The 16292-nt window shown below is 50.3% G+C and overlaps 1 protein-coding gene across 1 annotated transcript; it reads right to left on the bottom strand.

Annotated features, from left to right (window-relative positions):
* Positions 1 to 14184: 14184 nt before the first annotated feature.
* On the bottom strand, positions 14185 to 15838 carry ID3 (inhibitor of DNA binding 3). Its single transcript, XM_061393521.1, has 3 exons — positions 15439 to 15838; positions 15235 to 15318; positions 14185 to 14682 (listed from the first exon to the last, which is right to left on the bottom strand). The coding sequence occupies exons 1-2, from the start codon at positions 15736 to 15738 to the stop codon at positions 15259 to 15261; spliced, it is 360 nt and encodes a 119-aa protein (XP_061249505.1). The 5' UTR covers positions 15739 to 15838; the 3' UTR covers positions 14185 to 14682; positions 15235 to 15258.
* Positions 15839 to 16292: the final 454 nt, after the last annotated feature.

The raw sequence follows: 16292 nt of genomic DNA, 5'->3' as shown, positions 1-16292 counted from the left end.
TTGACACTCCCTCTGACCTCCCTGCTCTCCCTGTTAGCCCACATTTCTGTTCTCTCTGCTTGGGCTTCTCTCCACCTCTCACACCAGAAAAAAAAAAAAAAAAAGGTCTGCTCTCAGACACAAGTTTCTCAGATACACAAGTCATACAGAATGCTGTGTATACCCCCCACGCACAGGTGATCTCAAACTACACTCAGTAAAATGGGTGTATTTTCCATCTACAGATGGGTGGTTAAAGGGGATTTGGTACCTGTATACAACGGAATATTCCTCAGTCTCTAAAAAGAATGAAATAATGCCACTTGCAGCAACCTGGCTGGACTTTGTGAGATTATCATACTAAGTGAACTAAGTCAGACAGAGAAAGACAAACATGACTTCACTTATGCAGAATCTTAAAAAATATATACAGATGAACTATTTACAAAACAGACACAGATTCATCGACTTAGAGAATGAATGTATGGTTATATTATAGTTGGGGAAGCGGGCTAACTGGGGGAGGGAGAGATTGGGAGTTTGGGACTGACGTGTACACACTGGTATATAACACTTAAAATAGATAGCGAGGGACCTGCCTGGATCTCTGGCAGAGTCCAGTGGTTGAGGCTTTGTGATTCTACTGCAGGGAGCATGGGTTCGATCCCTGGCTTGGGAACCAAGATCCCACATGCTCTGCAGGGAAGCCAAAAAATAAAATTAAAAAAAGATAAAAATAAATAACCCACACGGACCTACTGTATAGCACAAAGATTACTCCTCAGTATTCTATAATAACCTAATTGGGAAAATAATTTGAAAAAGAATGGCTACACGTGTATGTGTAAGTGAATCACTTTGTTATACACCCGAAACTAACATTGTTAATCAACTATCCTCCAGTATAAAATTAATTTAAAAAAAAAATGTGTGTGTTTTAACCCTTCAGCTGAATAGAATTGAAACCTGGGACAGCAATATCAAAAATCCAGATCAACTACTAACATAAAAAATAAGACTCAGAACTAGTTTGAAATAAACAAGACGTTCAGTCTTTCGAGTCTGAGTGGTATTGGCCACACTATGAGTGTGGGTGGTGATAGCTTAGAGCACCCATTTCTCAGATGCTGACTCTGACCCCTGCTCTACACTTCCTGTAGGGGATCTCAGTCTGTCATCATTTCACATTGTAATTCTGTTCTGTCCCTCCCCCAGATTTAAGTCACTCCTTGTCTTTATTGTCGCACCCCCATATTCAGCCCAGTGTTCATTGCAGAGTAGAAGCCCAAGAACCGCTGATTGAAATGAACTCAGTGGAAGATTTTTGGAATAGATGAGAGGCCACTCCCAGTCTCTTCCCAGAAAAGTCTTTGGCCACTGTCAGAGGCTCTGTGACTCTGCAAACCAAAGAAACTGCAGGGACGAGAATCCTCAGGTATCTCCTCCTGGCTTGTTGACAGAGTAGCGTCTCTCTGCCCATCCCTCTGCCCCCATGATCAGCCCTCCCCAAAAAGGCAGATTAAAAAAAAATGATGCTAATAGTAGCAAAGCAAGTACATTCATACCTCAAATCCACTTTAGTTACCATGATAGTCCTAAGAGAAAGCCACGATTAGCCCTACTGTATGGGTGAAAGAGGGGCTTCCCGGGTGGCTCAGTGGGTAAAAGAATCTGTCTGCTAATGCAGGAGACGCAGGAGGCGTGGGCCAATCCTTGGATCGGGACGATCCCCTGGGGGAGGGCATAGCAGTCCACTCCGTTATTCTTGCCTGGAGAATCCCATGGCCAGAGGAGCCTTTTGGGATCACGAAGAGTCAGACAGGACTGCAGTGACTGAGCACACATACACGCCCAGGTGAAAGAACTGAGGCCAGAAGCTCCATGATACTCCTGAAGGCATACAGCTTAAGAAGTGTCAGGGCACAGCATTTTATTTATTATGCGCCAATCACTGTTCTGAAGGCTTATAAATCTTATTTTATATATCCTCGTAACATCACTATGAAGTATGTGTTGTTATTGCTCCCACTTTACAAATACGAATCAGACTCAGAGCTCAGGTACGTTTCCCAAGATCATCAGGCTGGTGATGCCTGGTTTTGAGCCAGGGCAGTCTGGATTCACCCTCTCAACCACTCTGCTGTCTTTGCTTCCTTCTGCATACCATCTGAAAGCCTTGGCTTCAGGATGTGTAAGGAGGGTAAGAACACTCACGTCACAGAGTGGTTGTGAGGATTAGATCAAATGTACGTGGGCATCTGGAACACACAAGATACCAAGGAAAAAGAGGTAACAAGTTTGGCTAAAGTCGAAACTGACAATTGTGGCAACTGGCCACCAGGGGGAAGTCATGCGCTGAAGACCTAATACCTTCCTGGGTCCTGGTTGACCACTGGATGGTTAAGAATTCTATTGAGACCTTTTCTCGGGGCCCCGACCCTGTGATCAGTGACATCTTGCCGATGCAGAACCTGGTGGAACTAACCTTCCTGCAGATGAAATGAGATATAGACCTTAAACATATCCAAGGCCCCTTTGCCAACACCAGTTCTGGGAGGATGTATGCTGGGGGGAGCCTAGCTGTGTCCCATTTGGGGGTGGCCGTGGTGGGGGACAGCAATTACTAGCAATGCCCGTTCTGCTGGAGGCTGGACTCCTGGAGCCACAGCTGCAGGGTGGAGGGTGACAGGAGGGGCTTTGGAATTGTCTTCCTACGGGTTTCCATGGTTACAGATTGATGCAGGCAGCCCACTAGGCTGGGTCCTTTATCTGTATTGTCTCCTGGGGAGACAATGGGCTTTAGGGATTGGGGCGGGGGGCCATTCCATGCAGATCACTGCTGCAGGAGGGCCCTCCTGGGCCCTGCTCTGTGAATCCCTTGACCCCGGGGCTGCTGGGGCTGAGACAGCAGGGCGTAGGGGTCAGCCTTGGCAATCACTCCCTGCTTTGGGGTCCAACACACTGCTAGAGACTTGGGAGCGGCTGTCTTCGGGGCCCTGAAACAACAAAGCGGCAGAAGTCTCGGGGTCCTGGGCAAAAAGCACACAGTTTAGAATCGGCCCTGATTATATCATGATTCCAACTCGGGAAATAACTTTTTACCTGCCTGAGTCTCAGTTTGCTCATCTGGAAAGTGGGGGGGAGCAGCGACTTCATAAAATTTCTGTGAGGCAGCATCAAGCACAAAGCCTGGTATCGAGAGGCTCATGGGACTAAGCGCCGAGCGACTTGGAGCATGCCTCGGGTCTCAGGACTGGCTGTCACTCAGTCTGTGGCCTTAGCCAAGGCCCTTCCCCTCTCGGGGCCTCAGCTGCCCATGTGTGGCTTGGGGACTTTGAAAGGTTTATAAAGGATGAGATGAGATGATAAGAAAATGCTTAGAAAAATAGAAGTCAAACCCTAACACACCACTCTGCCTTCCAGGACTTAAAGGCACTTGGAATATACAACAGATGATCACAGGGGGCATGTGACGTCCAGATGAGTTGAATCTGTGGTGCTATGGCAGAAAGGGGAGGCTTTTTAGGAGGCTGGACATGGAGGGTCTCAGAATCAGGCAATTATTCCAGGAAGATCTGCCACCCTGATCAAAAAAAGAAACAACAGCACGGAGAAGGAATTCCCTAGTGGTCCAGTGGTTAAGACTGCACATTCACTGCCAAGGCTGAGGGTTCGATCCCTGGTGGGAAAATTAAGACCTCCCCCCACACTCCAAGGGGCCTGGGCAAAAAAAAAAAAAAAAGCACAGAGAAATGAAGGGACTCAGCTCTCCACCACCCAGTTTAATCACCTTGTTCTGTCATCACCTTCCTCTCCAAGGAAAGGGTGTGTCTAGGCGGGGAGGAAAGGAAGGAGTAAGGGAAAGTTACCGTCATTTATGGGACACTTTTATATGAGGTTAAGTTGATCATTAGCCCCATTTTATAGATAAGGAAACTAAACAATGCTATTATGGTTATTCAACTGGATTGGCCAAACAACATATGAGGCCCAAGAATAAAAATAATTTGTCTGCAGGATGGAAGACAGAATTTGCTCAAGAGAAAACTAAAACAATTCCCAGCAGAGGGAATCAAAACTTTTAAGTGTCTGTCACTCATCCTTCCATTAAGATGCACTCAGCCCAGAGTCTTGCACAATACAAGTGTCCAGGAAATGAAAGTTCTTATCACCATAAATGCTACTATTACATTTATTACTACACATTCAACACAGGAGATACAAAGGTAAATAAAACTCCCTCCTGTCTTTGAGGAATTTGGCCTACTGAAAGGGAAGGAGGTGCAAAAAATCATCTCTTACACTTACTGGACTTGACGGTGTGCAGAGCACTTTTACATATACCATCTCAACTGAACTCCAAACAACCTCATGAGGAAGGCATTTTTCCCATGTTAGAAATATGGAGACTGAGGCTCAGTGAGGCCCAGTGACCTGCCCAGACATTGTGAAATATGAATAAATTAGGAAAGAAAATAATTTTAGGAGGAAAACCACCTTTATTGGATTAGCAGATGTGTTTAAAAATCAATAAACGGTATTAATTACATAAGGCACCCAGATCATAACCCTGTTTTATTAAAGAATATAAAAAGATAGCTCTTACTGAGTTAAAAAACCAACGTGCTTTGAAGAGCTCCCATATATGGAGCAATGACAATGTGCCAGGCACTTTTTGTTCACTTTTCTAATCCTCAGGATGACCTTGAAAGGTCCGCCCCCTTTCACAGATGGAAGGTCAAAGCTCAGAGAGGTGAAGTGAGGTGCCCAGGGTTGCACAGCAAGGCGGGGAGAGAACCACTACTGAGACCTGGGCTCTGATACTCAGGTTAAGAGCAGGAGCCAGGGCTTCCTCCCAGGTGAGTTTTTTTTTTTAATTTTTGTATTAATTACTTTTATTTATTTATTGGAATATAATTGCTTTACAATGTTGTGTTAATTTCTGCTGTACAACAAAGTAAATCAGTCATATGCATACATATATCCCCTGCTTCTTAAGCTTCCCTCCCACCCCACCTCCATCCCATCCACCTAGGTCATCACAGAGCACCGGGCTGAGCTTCCTGTGCCTTATAGCGGCTTTCGTCCTGATTGACAGAAAGAGTCAAGACGTGGGCTTAGGGTGGGAAAAGCCTGGTGCTCCCCAGAAAGACAGCACTGAATTGATCTGCCGCCAGAGAAGGCTGTCATATCCTAGGTGGTCTGGCCCCACCTGACATCTTGGCTTTTTGTTTTATTGTTGTTTTTAATTTTTACTGACTTGTAGATGACTTACAATGTTTTGTTCATTACTGTTCTACAGCAAAGTGGTTCAGTTATACATATATACACATTCTTTTTTATATTCTTTTCTATTATGGTTCAGAGAAGGCAATGGCACCCCACTCCAGTACTCTTGCCTGGAAAATCCTATGGACGGAGGAGCCTGGTAGGCTGCAGTCCATGGGGTCGCTGAGGGTCGGACATGACTGAGCGACTTCCCTTTCACTTTTCACTTTCATGCATTGGAGAAGGAAATGGCAACCCACTCCAGCGTTCTTGCCTGGAGAATTATCTATGGGGTCGCACAGAATTGGACACGACTGAAGCGACTTAGCAGCAGCAGCAGCTATTATGGTTTAACATGCATGCGTGCTAAGTCACTTCAGTCGTGTCCAACTCTGTGACCCCATGCACTGCAGCCCACCAGGTTCCTCTGTCCATGGGATTCTCCAAGCAAGAATACTGGACTGGATCGCCATGCCCTTCTCCAGGGCCAGGTTAGTTTTGCCAAGGAATTCTCCTGCTGAGAGGTCACACAGTCACCAGTCTCCCTTCACAGAGGAAAGTGAGTTAGAGGGAGCATGCAGGCCGCTCTTCAATGCAAGAGGGCTTGTTTCAGCTCATCGTGTGTGTGTGTGTGTGTGTGTGTTCATCTAGCGCCTAACAAACTTCACACGTAGCCACACTTGTGCGTGTGCACACAACACACAAGTGTGGCTACGTGTGAAGTTTGTTAGGCGCTAGATCTCACAAAACCATATGATAAAAATCTGTACATCTTCTTGAAATGCCAATTTTTAAAAAATTGAGATATTAAGATTTTGCATAAAAACACAGATGGCTATAGAATGTATGAGAACACAAACTTCACAGACTGTGCTAAGATAATGAATGACAAGTAGCGTTTGGGGGTTCCTATTATGTGCCAAGCATTAAACCGAGCGTACTATGTGGTAACTGATTTAATCCTCACACCTGGGAATTCCCTGGCAGTTCAGGGATTAGGACTCAGTGTTTTCACTGCTGGGGGCCTGGGTTCGACCCCTGGTTGGGGAACTAAGATTCCACAAGCTTCATGGTATGTCCAAAAAAGAAAAGTTTAAAAAAAAATTTTCCCAACTGTCCGTAGTAGGGACTTTCATTATCCCCATTTTATAGGTGCAGACACTGAAGATGAAAGAACTTAGGTAGTTTGTCCAAGTTCATACCGTAAGTGGGGGACTGTGGACACATACAGCATATCAGAAATCAAATACTGTTTGTTCAATTGGAAGTTTACAAAAAGATTCACAATGAGGGTGATGACAAAGACTACAGGTGGCTCCTGCTCTACTTCATCTTGATAAAATGATAGGGACTGCCAACTTCAAGCAATCCATCTGTGCCAGGCACTCTGTCTTCTTAGTTGCCGAAACAGCTCTATGAAAGAGGTACTACTGGGAGCTTTAGAGGAAAAACAGGCCGAGAGAGGTGGTGTCCTTTAGCTGATCACACAGCTAAGAAGTGGCAGAGACAGGTCTGTCTGATCACAAAGCTCCTGCTCCCCTGATTTCATTATGTTTGGCCTCCAGGTTCTCTGGCCTCTGAGTCATGTCCATCCTACCCCAGCCCCGACCCCTGTTCTCTTCTACGGAGGGATGCGCTCACCAGTGAGCTGGTTCTGTATCAGGCGGAGCCTGGGTTAAAAGTTCTGACTTTCCACAGTTGAAAACACCTTTGTCATGAAATGGTTATAAATCCCAGTAATGAGAGAGTAGTAGCTGGGCAAAGGGAGGAGGCAATGACAACCCATTCCAGTATTCTTGCCTGGAAAATCCCATGGATGGAGGAGCCTGGTAGGCTGCAGTCCATGGGGTCGCACAGAACCAGACACAACTGAAGCGACTTAGCAGCAGCAGCAGCAGCTGGGCAAAGACTGGGAGCATGAAGATCTGGTCTTTAGTCCCTAGGTCTGTGAGGGGTCTTTTCACATGACACTGGATGTGTCACTTACGCCCTCTGGGACTCAGCCTCTCCATCTGTGAAATAGGATTATTTCTAACTCCAGCTGTAACTTACTGAGTGCCTCCACGTGCCAGTGAGCCTCTCGGTGGGCTATCCTTAGTTCCTCACTAAATCCTCAGCAAGACTCTGCGGTGGCTCCAGGCTGGTTTTCTGAGGTTCAGAGAGGTTAAGGAGCTTGTCCATGGCGGCACAGCCTGGGAGTGGTGAGGCTGAATTGCAGGCCTGCTTTTTTAAGTCCTTGCACTATTCCTCAAGGCACTGAGCGTCCTGTTGACCACATACTCCTGCGTGTGTGTGTGAAAGGCCTCTGAAGATCACGCCTACTGGACAGGCAGTGCTGAGATGCCGTGGATGGACTATGTCAACAACACGGCCATCTGGAAAGATGAGGGAGGAATTATGTGAGGAGTCTGACAACCATGCCCAACAAGCTCCGTGGCTGCCGTCGCCCCCGGCCACCGAGTGCCAGGCGCCTTACATGTCATCTGCTTTAATCGTCACAGCAAACAATGTGGCTCTGAGAGGGTAAATAACCTACCTCTAATGGCTGGAGAAGAGATAGGCTACCCACTCCAGTATTCCTGGGCTCTCCTGGTAAAGAATCCGCCTGCAATGCGGGAGACCTGGGTTCCATCCCAAGGTTGGGAAGACCCCCCTGGAGAAGGGAACAGCTACCTACTCCAGTATTCTGGCCTGGAGAATTCCATGGTCTGTATAGTCCATGGGGTTGCAAACAGTCGGACACAACTGAGCAACTTTCACTTTTCACTTTTCTGATGGCATAGCTGATACATGACAAAGCTAGGGCTTCCACCAGCAGCTGGCTGATTCCCAAATTCACAGGAAGTACAGGAGGGCTGTGGGGGTTGTGTGAGGCCAATTCTGTATGACCACTGGTTAGTAGAAAGTTTTAGAAGAGCTGCGTTGGCTCAATGGTAAAGAATCCGCCTGCCAAAGTAGGAGACGCGGGTTCGATCCCTCAGTGGGGAAGATCCCCTGGAGAAGGAAATGATAACCCACTCCAGTATTCTTGCCTGGGAAATTCTATAGACAGAGGAGCCTGGGGGGCTACAGTCTGTGGGGTCGCAGAGTTGGACGTCACTGAAGCGACTTAGCACACACTATAGCAGATATCAACAAGACAGGATGTGGAAGCTATGTCGGAGACCTGGGCTCTGGTGCTTACTTCAAGGTGATCTTTGGCAGGTCCCTTAATATCTGTGAGCCTCATAGGGGTGAAATGGAGGCAGCCCCCCAGGATCCTACAACCACATAGACTAAAGTCCTGTGGACCAGGAAATGGCCTCTGGGAACATTCTCTTGCTGCTGTCTTTGAATATGGAGTCCAACCTGTCCAGGGAAATGTGATTGACGGGATGCAGGACCAACATTTAGGCTCCTCAAGGACCACCCCCCCTTCCCCCCACCCCCCCACCCCCCGCCCCGGATGAGTCCTGGATGGAAGCTGAGACCATCCCTTCATACATCTGGACCCACTGCAGGGGCCCTGGTGGTGAAAAGACGTGTGTGAGTCAGGATGTGGGTGGTTCTGGGGGGGGGGCTGTCTGTCGTGATGGTCCCTAAGTCTCTGATCCTACCCACAAAACCTAGAGTGGCCTAGTACCCGGTGTCTTGAAATCATTTTTTTTTGATGTTAAAAATGGAAACAATATCTGGTTTGGGAAGAACCTGGATAAGTGAGTGGGCAGGTTATTCTGGTGAGTCTGCCTTAGGTACCCTCACTACCACACAACACACACTTTTAGCCCCAAACCGACCAACTGCCAGCTGGCCAGTGACCACTTCGACTTAGGGTAATGAGTTCCATATGTTTCCATAAGAACCCAGCTAAGCTTTTCCCCAGCAGTTCTTAAAAAGTGTTCTCTCCCCAGCTTCCTCCGGCCACCCTTGTTTCATTCGCTCCTAATGAGGGCGCCAGGGAGGGGCTGGGTGGCAATGACAAGGGCGCAATGCTTCAGGGAAACACCGGCTCCCCACTTCACAGGTCCAGATCCTCAGGTGGGTGCAGTCCCCTCGCCCCTGGCAGTCCCTCTGAGAGAGCCGGGCGAGTCCAGAAGCCTCTCAGGGCCTCAGCTGCCTCATCTCTCAAGTGGGAATAACAATCCTTGCTCAGGGTAGGCAGAGGATCACAAAGAGTGCCCTAGCTAGAAAGGTAAAAGGCATGAGTTTCTGTCTTTTTTTGGGCCATGGGAATGGGATCTTAGTTCCCCCACCAGGGATTGAACCCAGGCCAGGGCAGTGAAAGTGCTGAGTCCTAACCACGGAACCACTAGGGAGTTCCCTTGAGTCCTGTCTTGACCACGAACTTGCTGGGTGTCCCTGAGCAAGCTTCTTCCCCTCTTAGGCCACACGTGTGACCTCTAAGAACCCTTCCATCCCCAACAGCTTTTAGGTTTGTAAACAAAAGGCAGAAGGTACAGGGAAGATCAAGGTACCTGTTCCCCATGGGTGACGCAAAGTGTTGGGGGTGTCCCTCAGAAGCCTAAGGCCTCCTTGCCATGGCCAGCGTTACCGTCAGTCTGACCACGGGTCTGCCCCAGCCAGGGGTTTTTTGCCTCCAGCATCTAGCATAAGGTAGGAGCAGAGAGGTGTGGAGGGCAGGGAGTGTCCCAGATGGAAGCCCAGCTCTACAGTCTGAGTAATGCCAGGGGGAGGCTATGACCAGCCCCCAGCTGTGGAGGTATAGGAATCTTGAGTTCAGAGAGCTACCACACCGACACCCCGCCCCACTGCACTTATCTGGCTTGTCAAAGGCAACCACCAAATCCTAGTCTCTGGGTGACCTAGTACCCTGATCCACACTGTTCACTGACCGTGCCCAAGACTGACTCACTGACTGGCCACTGATGCTACTACTCTGTCTATTAAGCCCAGCTGTAGACTGACCACTGCCAACTTCCACCCACACTATCTCCAAACCTTGCCACAGTCTGGCTAAAACCCCAATTCTGGCCACACTCTGACCCCTCACTCCACTTTCAGACTGACCCTTGATTTTGATCACAAAGTGATCCCCTGACCCTGCCACTGACTGACCCTTAACAAGAGAAATAACCAGAGAACAATTAAATGCTAAACTCGGAGTGAAACCGGACATCAGGGATAGAAGAGTCGGGCGGAGTAGGGAGGGAGATGGGGCGGAGGGCGGAATCTTCCCGGAGGACCCCGGTGGGCCCGGGGGCCTGCACTCGGAAGGTCGGAGAGGCCTCGTGCGGGGCACGTCGCAGGCGCTCGAGGAATGCAAGTTGCCTGAAAAGAATGAAGGAAGGAAGGAACGGGGTGCGATCCAGGGCGGCCGCCCGGTTCGGGCAAAACTGCCGAGGCAGGAAGCGGGGTGGGGGCGCGTCGAGGCCGCCGCGGTCCGAGCGCAGCTGGGGGCAGCGGGAGAGCAATAGGGTCAGCAGCTCGGCTGGGTGGGGGTGGCCCCGGAGGCGGGGGGGTGGCCGGGCCCCCCGCCCCTCAAAGCCAGGAGGCTGGGAACCGGGAGGCCGCGCTGCTGGCAGAGCGGCAGGGGCGCCGCGAGGCTCCGGATGGGCTGGGAGCCCCGCCCGCAGGCTGCGGAGGGAGCCGGAGCCAGAGCGGAGCCAGAGCTCAGACATCCGGGCGCCAGCGAACACCTGCGACCGGCCCCCAGGGCCCGCGGGGGGGAGCGCGGGTCGCCGGGCCGGGGGCGGGGCCGGGGCGGGGCTATCTTGGCCCCGCCCAGCCGGGCTCCGGGCCACGTGGGCCGAGGCCCCGCCCCTGCTCCGGCCTCCAGAAGCCTTGGCGGGGAGCGGAGCACCAGAGGCAGTTCTTCAAGAGCGACGCGAGGATTTAGGATGTATCCCTGGGAATGGAGACGAGTGCCAGCCAGCCGTGAGAGATGATGAGGTCGAAAGACAGCCACTGACAGTTGTCCGGCACATCCACAGCTAAGGAGAGCTGTCGCTGGCCTTCTCGGACAGGGCACCGTCTCTGGTTTGTCACACGCATGAATTTGAATCCTTGCTTTGTCACTTAGGAGCTGTGGGGCCCCGGGCAAGTTACTTCGTCTGTTCTGAACCTGGTTTTTTTGTTTGTTTGTTTGTTTTTAACAAAGTAAAAATCCCTTCCCAAAGTCCGTTTTTCAGAGCTGATGCAATAGTGAACTGTTAAGATTCGGTTAATGGTGAATCTTGTATTTTCAGAGAGTCTGGTAGATGCTTTATGCATCTTTAATCCGAAGCACAGACCTGCAAAGGAGGCACCATCATCCTCTTTTAACAAATGAGAGGGAGACCTGGGGTGGGCCTAGGTCTTTCATTTAGCAAGCACCTACTGGGAACCAAATATGTTCCCTTCCCAGGGGAAGGGAATGGAGAGGGAAAAAATTGAACGTGGACTTTGGAGCTAGGTGGTGCTGGATGCTGCTTTGCTGTGGCCCTTCCTTGTTATGTGGCCCTTCTTTGCTATGTGACCTGGATCAAGTTATTCAGCCTCTCTGAATTTGTGTCTTCTGTAAAATGGGAATAATGATACATTGCTGGGTGGTGGTGAGGATTAGAAAAATGTTAAGATAAAATAGAGCCTGGCACCTGGTAGGCATTTGATAGGTGTTTATGACACAAGACAACTCCCCTCTCTCAGAGTTTTCTGCCCCAGGGCCACATTGCTTTCACTCTCTAATGACTAATGAATTGGTGTGCTGGTTTCAGCTTTTGTCCCCACCACCTGAACAGCTCAGTCTCTGAGGACCTTACAGGCAATTTCCTTGGAATTAGCTTAATAATACCTCGTAGGTGTGTGATGCATTTCAAAGAACTTTCCCACCATTATCTTCCGTCCTGGGAGGCAGCAATTCGAGAAGCACCAGCTGCTGTGCAAGGGAGGAGAGAGGCTTGGAGAGGTGAGGTGGCTGGCTCAAGGTCACACAGCAGTTGAGCCATCCAGAGCTTCCTAGCCTTTCGGTCCTGCAACTTCCGAGCAGGAAGCGGCATGCTGTGGCAAAGGGCACAGGGTATTGAGTTCAGTGCCTGGCTCTGCTGCAATTAATGGTTTAATGTGGGGCCAGGTGCCTCAAAACTGTATCAAGATCAGCGGTCTCACACAGGTGTGGACACTGAGGCTCAATAGAAACAGTCCCTAGCTTGCAGTCAAACAGCTAGTATGCTGTTTGCACTTTTGTGTGGCTGACTTACTTCAGAGCCAGCACAGGACACCTAACGAATGATCCCAGGCAGACCCAGCCTGGGTCTTGTACTTACTGGGTTTGAAGCAAAAGTTCCTCACACGGGGACTGAGGGCTCTCCCCCGGGCATTGGAAGTTTGCTTGGCCATGCATGCATCCTCAGTCGCTCAGTCGTGTCCATCTCTTTGTGACCTCGTGGACTGTAGCTGGCCAGACTCCTCTGTTCATGGAATTCCCCAAGCAAGAATATTGGAGCGGGTTGTCATTTCTTTCTTGAGGGAATCTTCCTGACACAGGGATTGAATCTGTGTCTCCTGTATTGGCAGGCAGATTCTTTACCACTGAGCCATCTGGGAAGCCCTATTGCTTTGGCAAAATTGTGTGTGCGTGTGGATTTTCTAAAGAGTATTCATACCTTCCACCAGATCATTGGAGGAGACAGGAAACAGGTTAAGTACACTGGTTTATCAGGAGGGTGGTTCACAAAGACAAAGTTTGCCTCCCCATCACATGCCCCTGTTCACCCTTGCAAATTCACCAGGGTTAAGGCATGAAAGGTGGGTGATGATGTGACCTGTTTGTTATGAAATACTGAAGTAACTAATGCCAGGTGCCAACACATGAATGAGATCATATCATAAACAGGAATCTAGTAGGACCAGGCGCCTGGTGGAACCTACCTGGGGAACTGCCAGATCGAGGTGGAGGGGAAGCAAAGGAAGATGGCATGGTGTAGGAGTCTTGCCCTCTGCCTGACTCTCAAGCCTGGCCCCATGGAATAGCCAGTCTCAGATCCTGCTCCTTTCCACGACAGTCATGGTCACTGTTGTTCAGTCATCAAGTTGTATCCGACTGTTTGTGACCCCATGGACTGTAACACACCAGGCTTCCCTGTCCATGGTCACTGTAGTTAAGTTTAAAATCCCATTTCTGCCTCTCAAGGGACTGTGTGAACCTGACTCCAACTCATTATCCACTGAGCCTCAATTTCTCCATTTCTGAAATAGGGCTAAAGGTACTTATAGAGGAGACTCCCATTGGAGATGTTATTGGAAGGATATACCAGAAATGAGGGCTGTGGTACCCTCTTCCTCAAGGCTCAGTCTTCAACTAACTGGTGGTAGAATAATTCGTTCCCCTATTTCCCAACCAGCACCAAAATCCTTCTGATCAGAGTGGTTGATCAGATTTGAGGGAAGAGACTCCTATCCTATTTTCCCCAACTCTGGAAGCCCAAGAGGAAATAAACCAGAGAACGTGAGGCAGGAAATAAACCAAGCCCAATGATCCATTTATTCATCTCTGAAATGGGTCTATCAGCACCATCCCTGCCTAACAGGTGAGGGTCCTGTTTCACATCCCCTGCTAGAGAAACATCATGAATGGCATTAAAGAGGACAGCCATCTGCTAGTTAGCAACATGGCTCTCAAACTACCTAAGAACTGGGACTCAGGAGAGCAGATTTCTATCCTAGGCCCCAACTTGCTGGATGAGCTTGTTCCAGTCACTTTCTCTCTCCAGTCTTCCCTCACTTGTAAAGTGAGACAGGACAAGGCTCTTCTCTGCACCCAGTGCGTGTGGGGCTCCACCATGAGCCCTTTCTACTTCCCCCTCTTCCCCAGTCTTAGCTGGGCATTCGCCCATCTCCCTTTTAAGGGAATAAGCAAGTTTACTTTTCCTAAGCTCCAAGAAAGACATGAATTTATTCTCCCTAAATCCAGCTTTGTGAGAAACAGTGTTAGCACTTAAGGAATCAAATTATAAACACAAGTGTTTAAAAACCGTTTATTATGCAAAATGTTAACTTTTATAAAAAGTTTAATATACATCGCATGGTTACAGAAAGTCACCTTCCTGCAAAAAAGGTACAAAAGCTAAATACTCTATTATAGAGTTCATAATCAGGGCAACAGAGTCTTTCTCCAAGGAGACCAGAAGACCAGCTCTACCGCTGCCTTGGCCAAGGCAGAATTTGGAGAACAGCCAGCCCCCACCCCCAACCCCGTACACCTCCACACACTGAAAGACAGTCTTTAAAACTTGGGAGTGGGGTGAGGGCAGGGGGAGGTTGCCCAGCTGGTGCCCAGAGCTAGCGCCGGCTCTTTAGGCCACCCAAGTTCACAGTCCTTCGCTCCCGGGCGCAGGTCCAGCCTCGAGGCAGGGGTTTGGGGAAGTCAAGTGGGCAGGGCAAGGTTGAGGCCCATCCATGCCCTCGGGCTTCCGGCCGTAGAGGGTCCCGGGGTCCCGGACGGGCGCCAGCACCTGCGTTCTGGGCGGGGGAGGAAAGAAGACCAGGGAGCCGTCAGTTTCCGCCGAGCGCGCCCAAGCGGGGGCCGTCCGCAGACTGGCCGGCGCCAGGGAGGAAACTTGGTCTCTACCTCCAGCTGATAACTCGCGCCCCACACTGCCCCCACCCAGTTGGCGCCGAAAGACCACAGGCGGAGCTTGCACCACCCCTGCCTATTGGAAGTGACACTAGTTGGGAGGGGGGCTGAGAAAAACGCGGCTCCTTTTACGACTCCAAGCCACAGACAGACTGGTTATTTTATCTAGTCGGACCTGCGTCTATAGTTTCGCACCTTTGGCCAATGGGGAAGACGGGAACAACGTGCACTTAAGGTTGAAACGAACTCTGGATCAGAATTGGTTCCGTCATTCATTTGCTGTGACCACGGGCAAGTCACTTGCGCCTCTCTGGCCTGAATTTCCCTAAACCGAGGGGGCCGCGGTAATCCTTTAAAAGGCCTACCAACTCCAAGATCGCCGTTTAAGCACCAGCTGTCCCCCTTCCCCGCCCCCGAGAGAAGGCTTGGATACTCACCTGGAGGCGCCAGGACGGGCCAGGTCAGTGGCAGAAGCTCCTTTGGTCGTTGGAGATCACAAGTTCCGGAGCGAGCTCAGCTGTCTGAGAGAAGGAAAAGGGGGGAAGGGTTTACGCACGGAGTTTGGAAGGTCCAGGGGTCCCCGTAGCATCCCAGCCCTGGAGCTCAGCCCAGCCCCAGCTCCCGAGCACGCCCGCGCGCACCTGGATGGGAAGATGCGGGCCGTCTGGGGGCCCAGGGGCCGGCTCGGCCAGGACCACCTGCAGGTCGAGGATGTAGTCGATGACGCGCTGCAGGATTTCCACCTGGCTAAGCTGAGTGCCTCGCGGGACTCCGGGTACCAGTTCCCTCAGTCGCGAGTAGCAGTGGTTCATGTCGTCAAGCAGGTTCAGCGGCTCCTCGGCGGCCGGGCTCTTGCCACGGCCCCGCGCGATGGCCAGGCTGCGTTCCGACAGGCAGCATACCGCCTCGTAGCAGCCGCGAACCGGGCTGAGCGCCTTCATACTGAGCAATGAGGTTGGGAAGTGCTGGAAGGAAGGAGATAGACAGAGACCCTCTAGAGCAGCCTGCAACGCGCTCACGCGCTCCGAAGTCTGCACTTATAGAGTCGGCCTGGAGGGCACGCCCCTTTATGCAAAACAGACCGCTGTGGCCCCGCCTCCGTCGACCCTGGGCGTTCACAACCCGGGTAAATTGCAAACAGGCTTCCTCTGGCCGGTCTGACGCCGAATACCGCGGAGCCGCGGATTCAAAGAATGAGGAAGCGCTGATACTGGGGAGAGGCGGGCCTCCTTGCCAGCAAGGATTTTAAAAAATCACTTAAAACCATTAACTTTTAAGAATTTGCCTTTTCCTGGCAGCGCCCCATATCTTCGAGCTCCCCTGCCCGCTTGCCAGTCCACCTACAGCCCAATACTGGTTCGAACCCATAGTCCTCCGAGGTCATAAATCCCTGAACAGCAAAGCTTTTTTTTTTTTTTTTTAAGCAAAAGATTTTTCAAGGGAAACTTGTAAGGAATTAGTGCCGCCTTGTTCCCCAATTTGCTGTTCGTCTGAC

The sequence above is a fragment of the Bos javanicus genome, chromosome 2 (assembly GCF_032452875.1).
Source record: "Bos javanicus breed banteng chromosome 2, ARS-OSU_banteng_1.0, whole genome shotgun sequence".
Lineage (NCBI taxonomy): Eukaryota > Metazoa > Chordata > Mammalia > Artiodactyla > Bovidae > Bos > Bos javanicus.
This window is presented reverse-complemented; position numbering and strand designations above follow the sequence as displayed.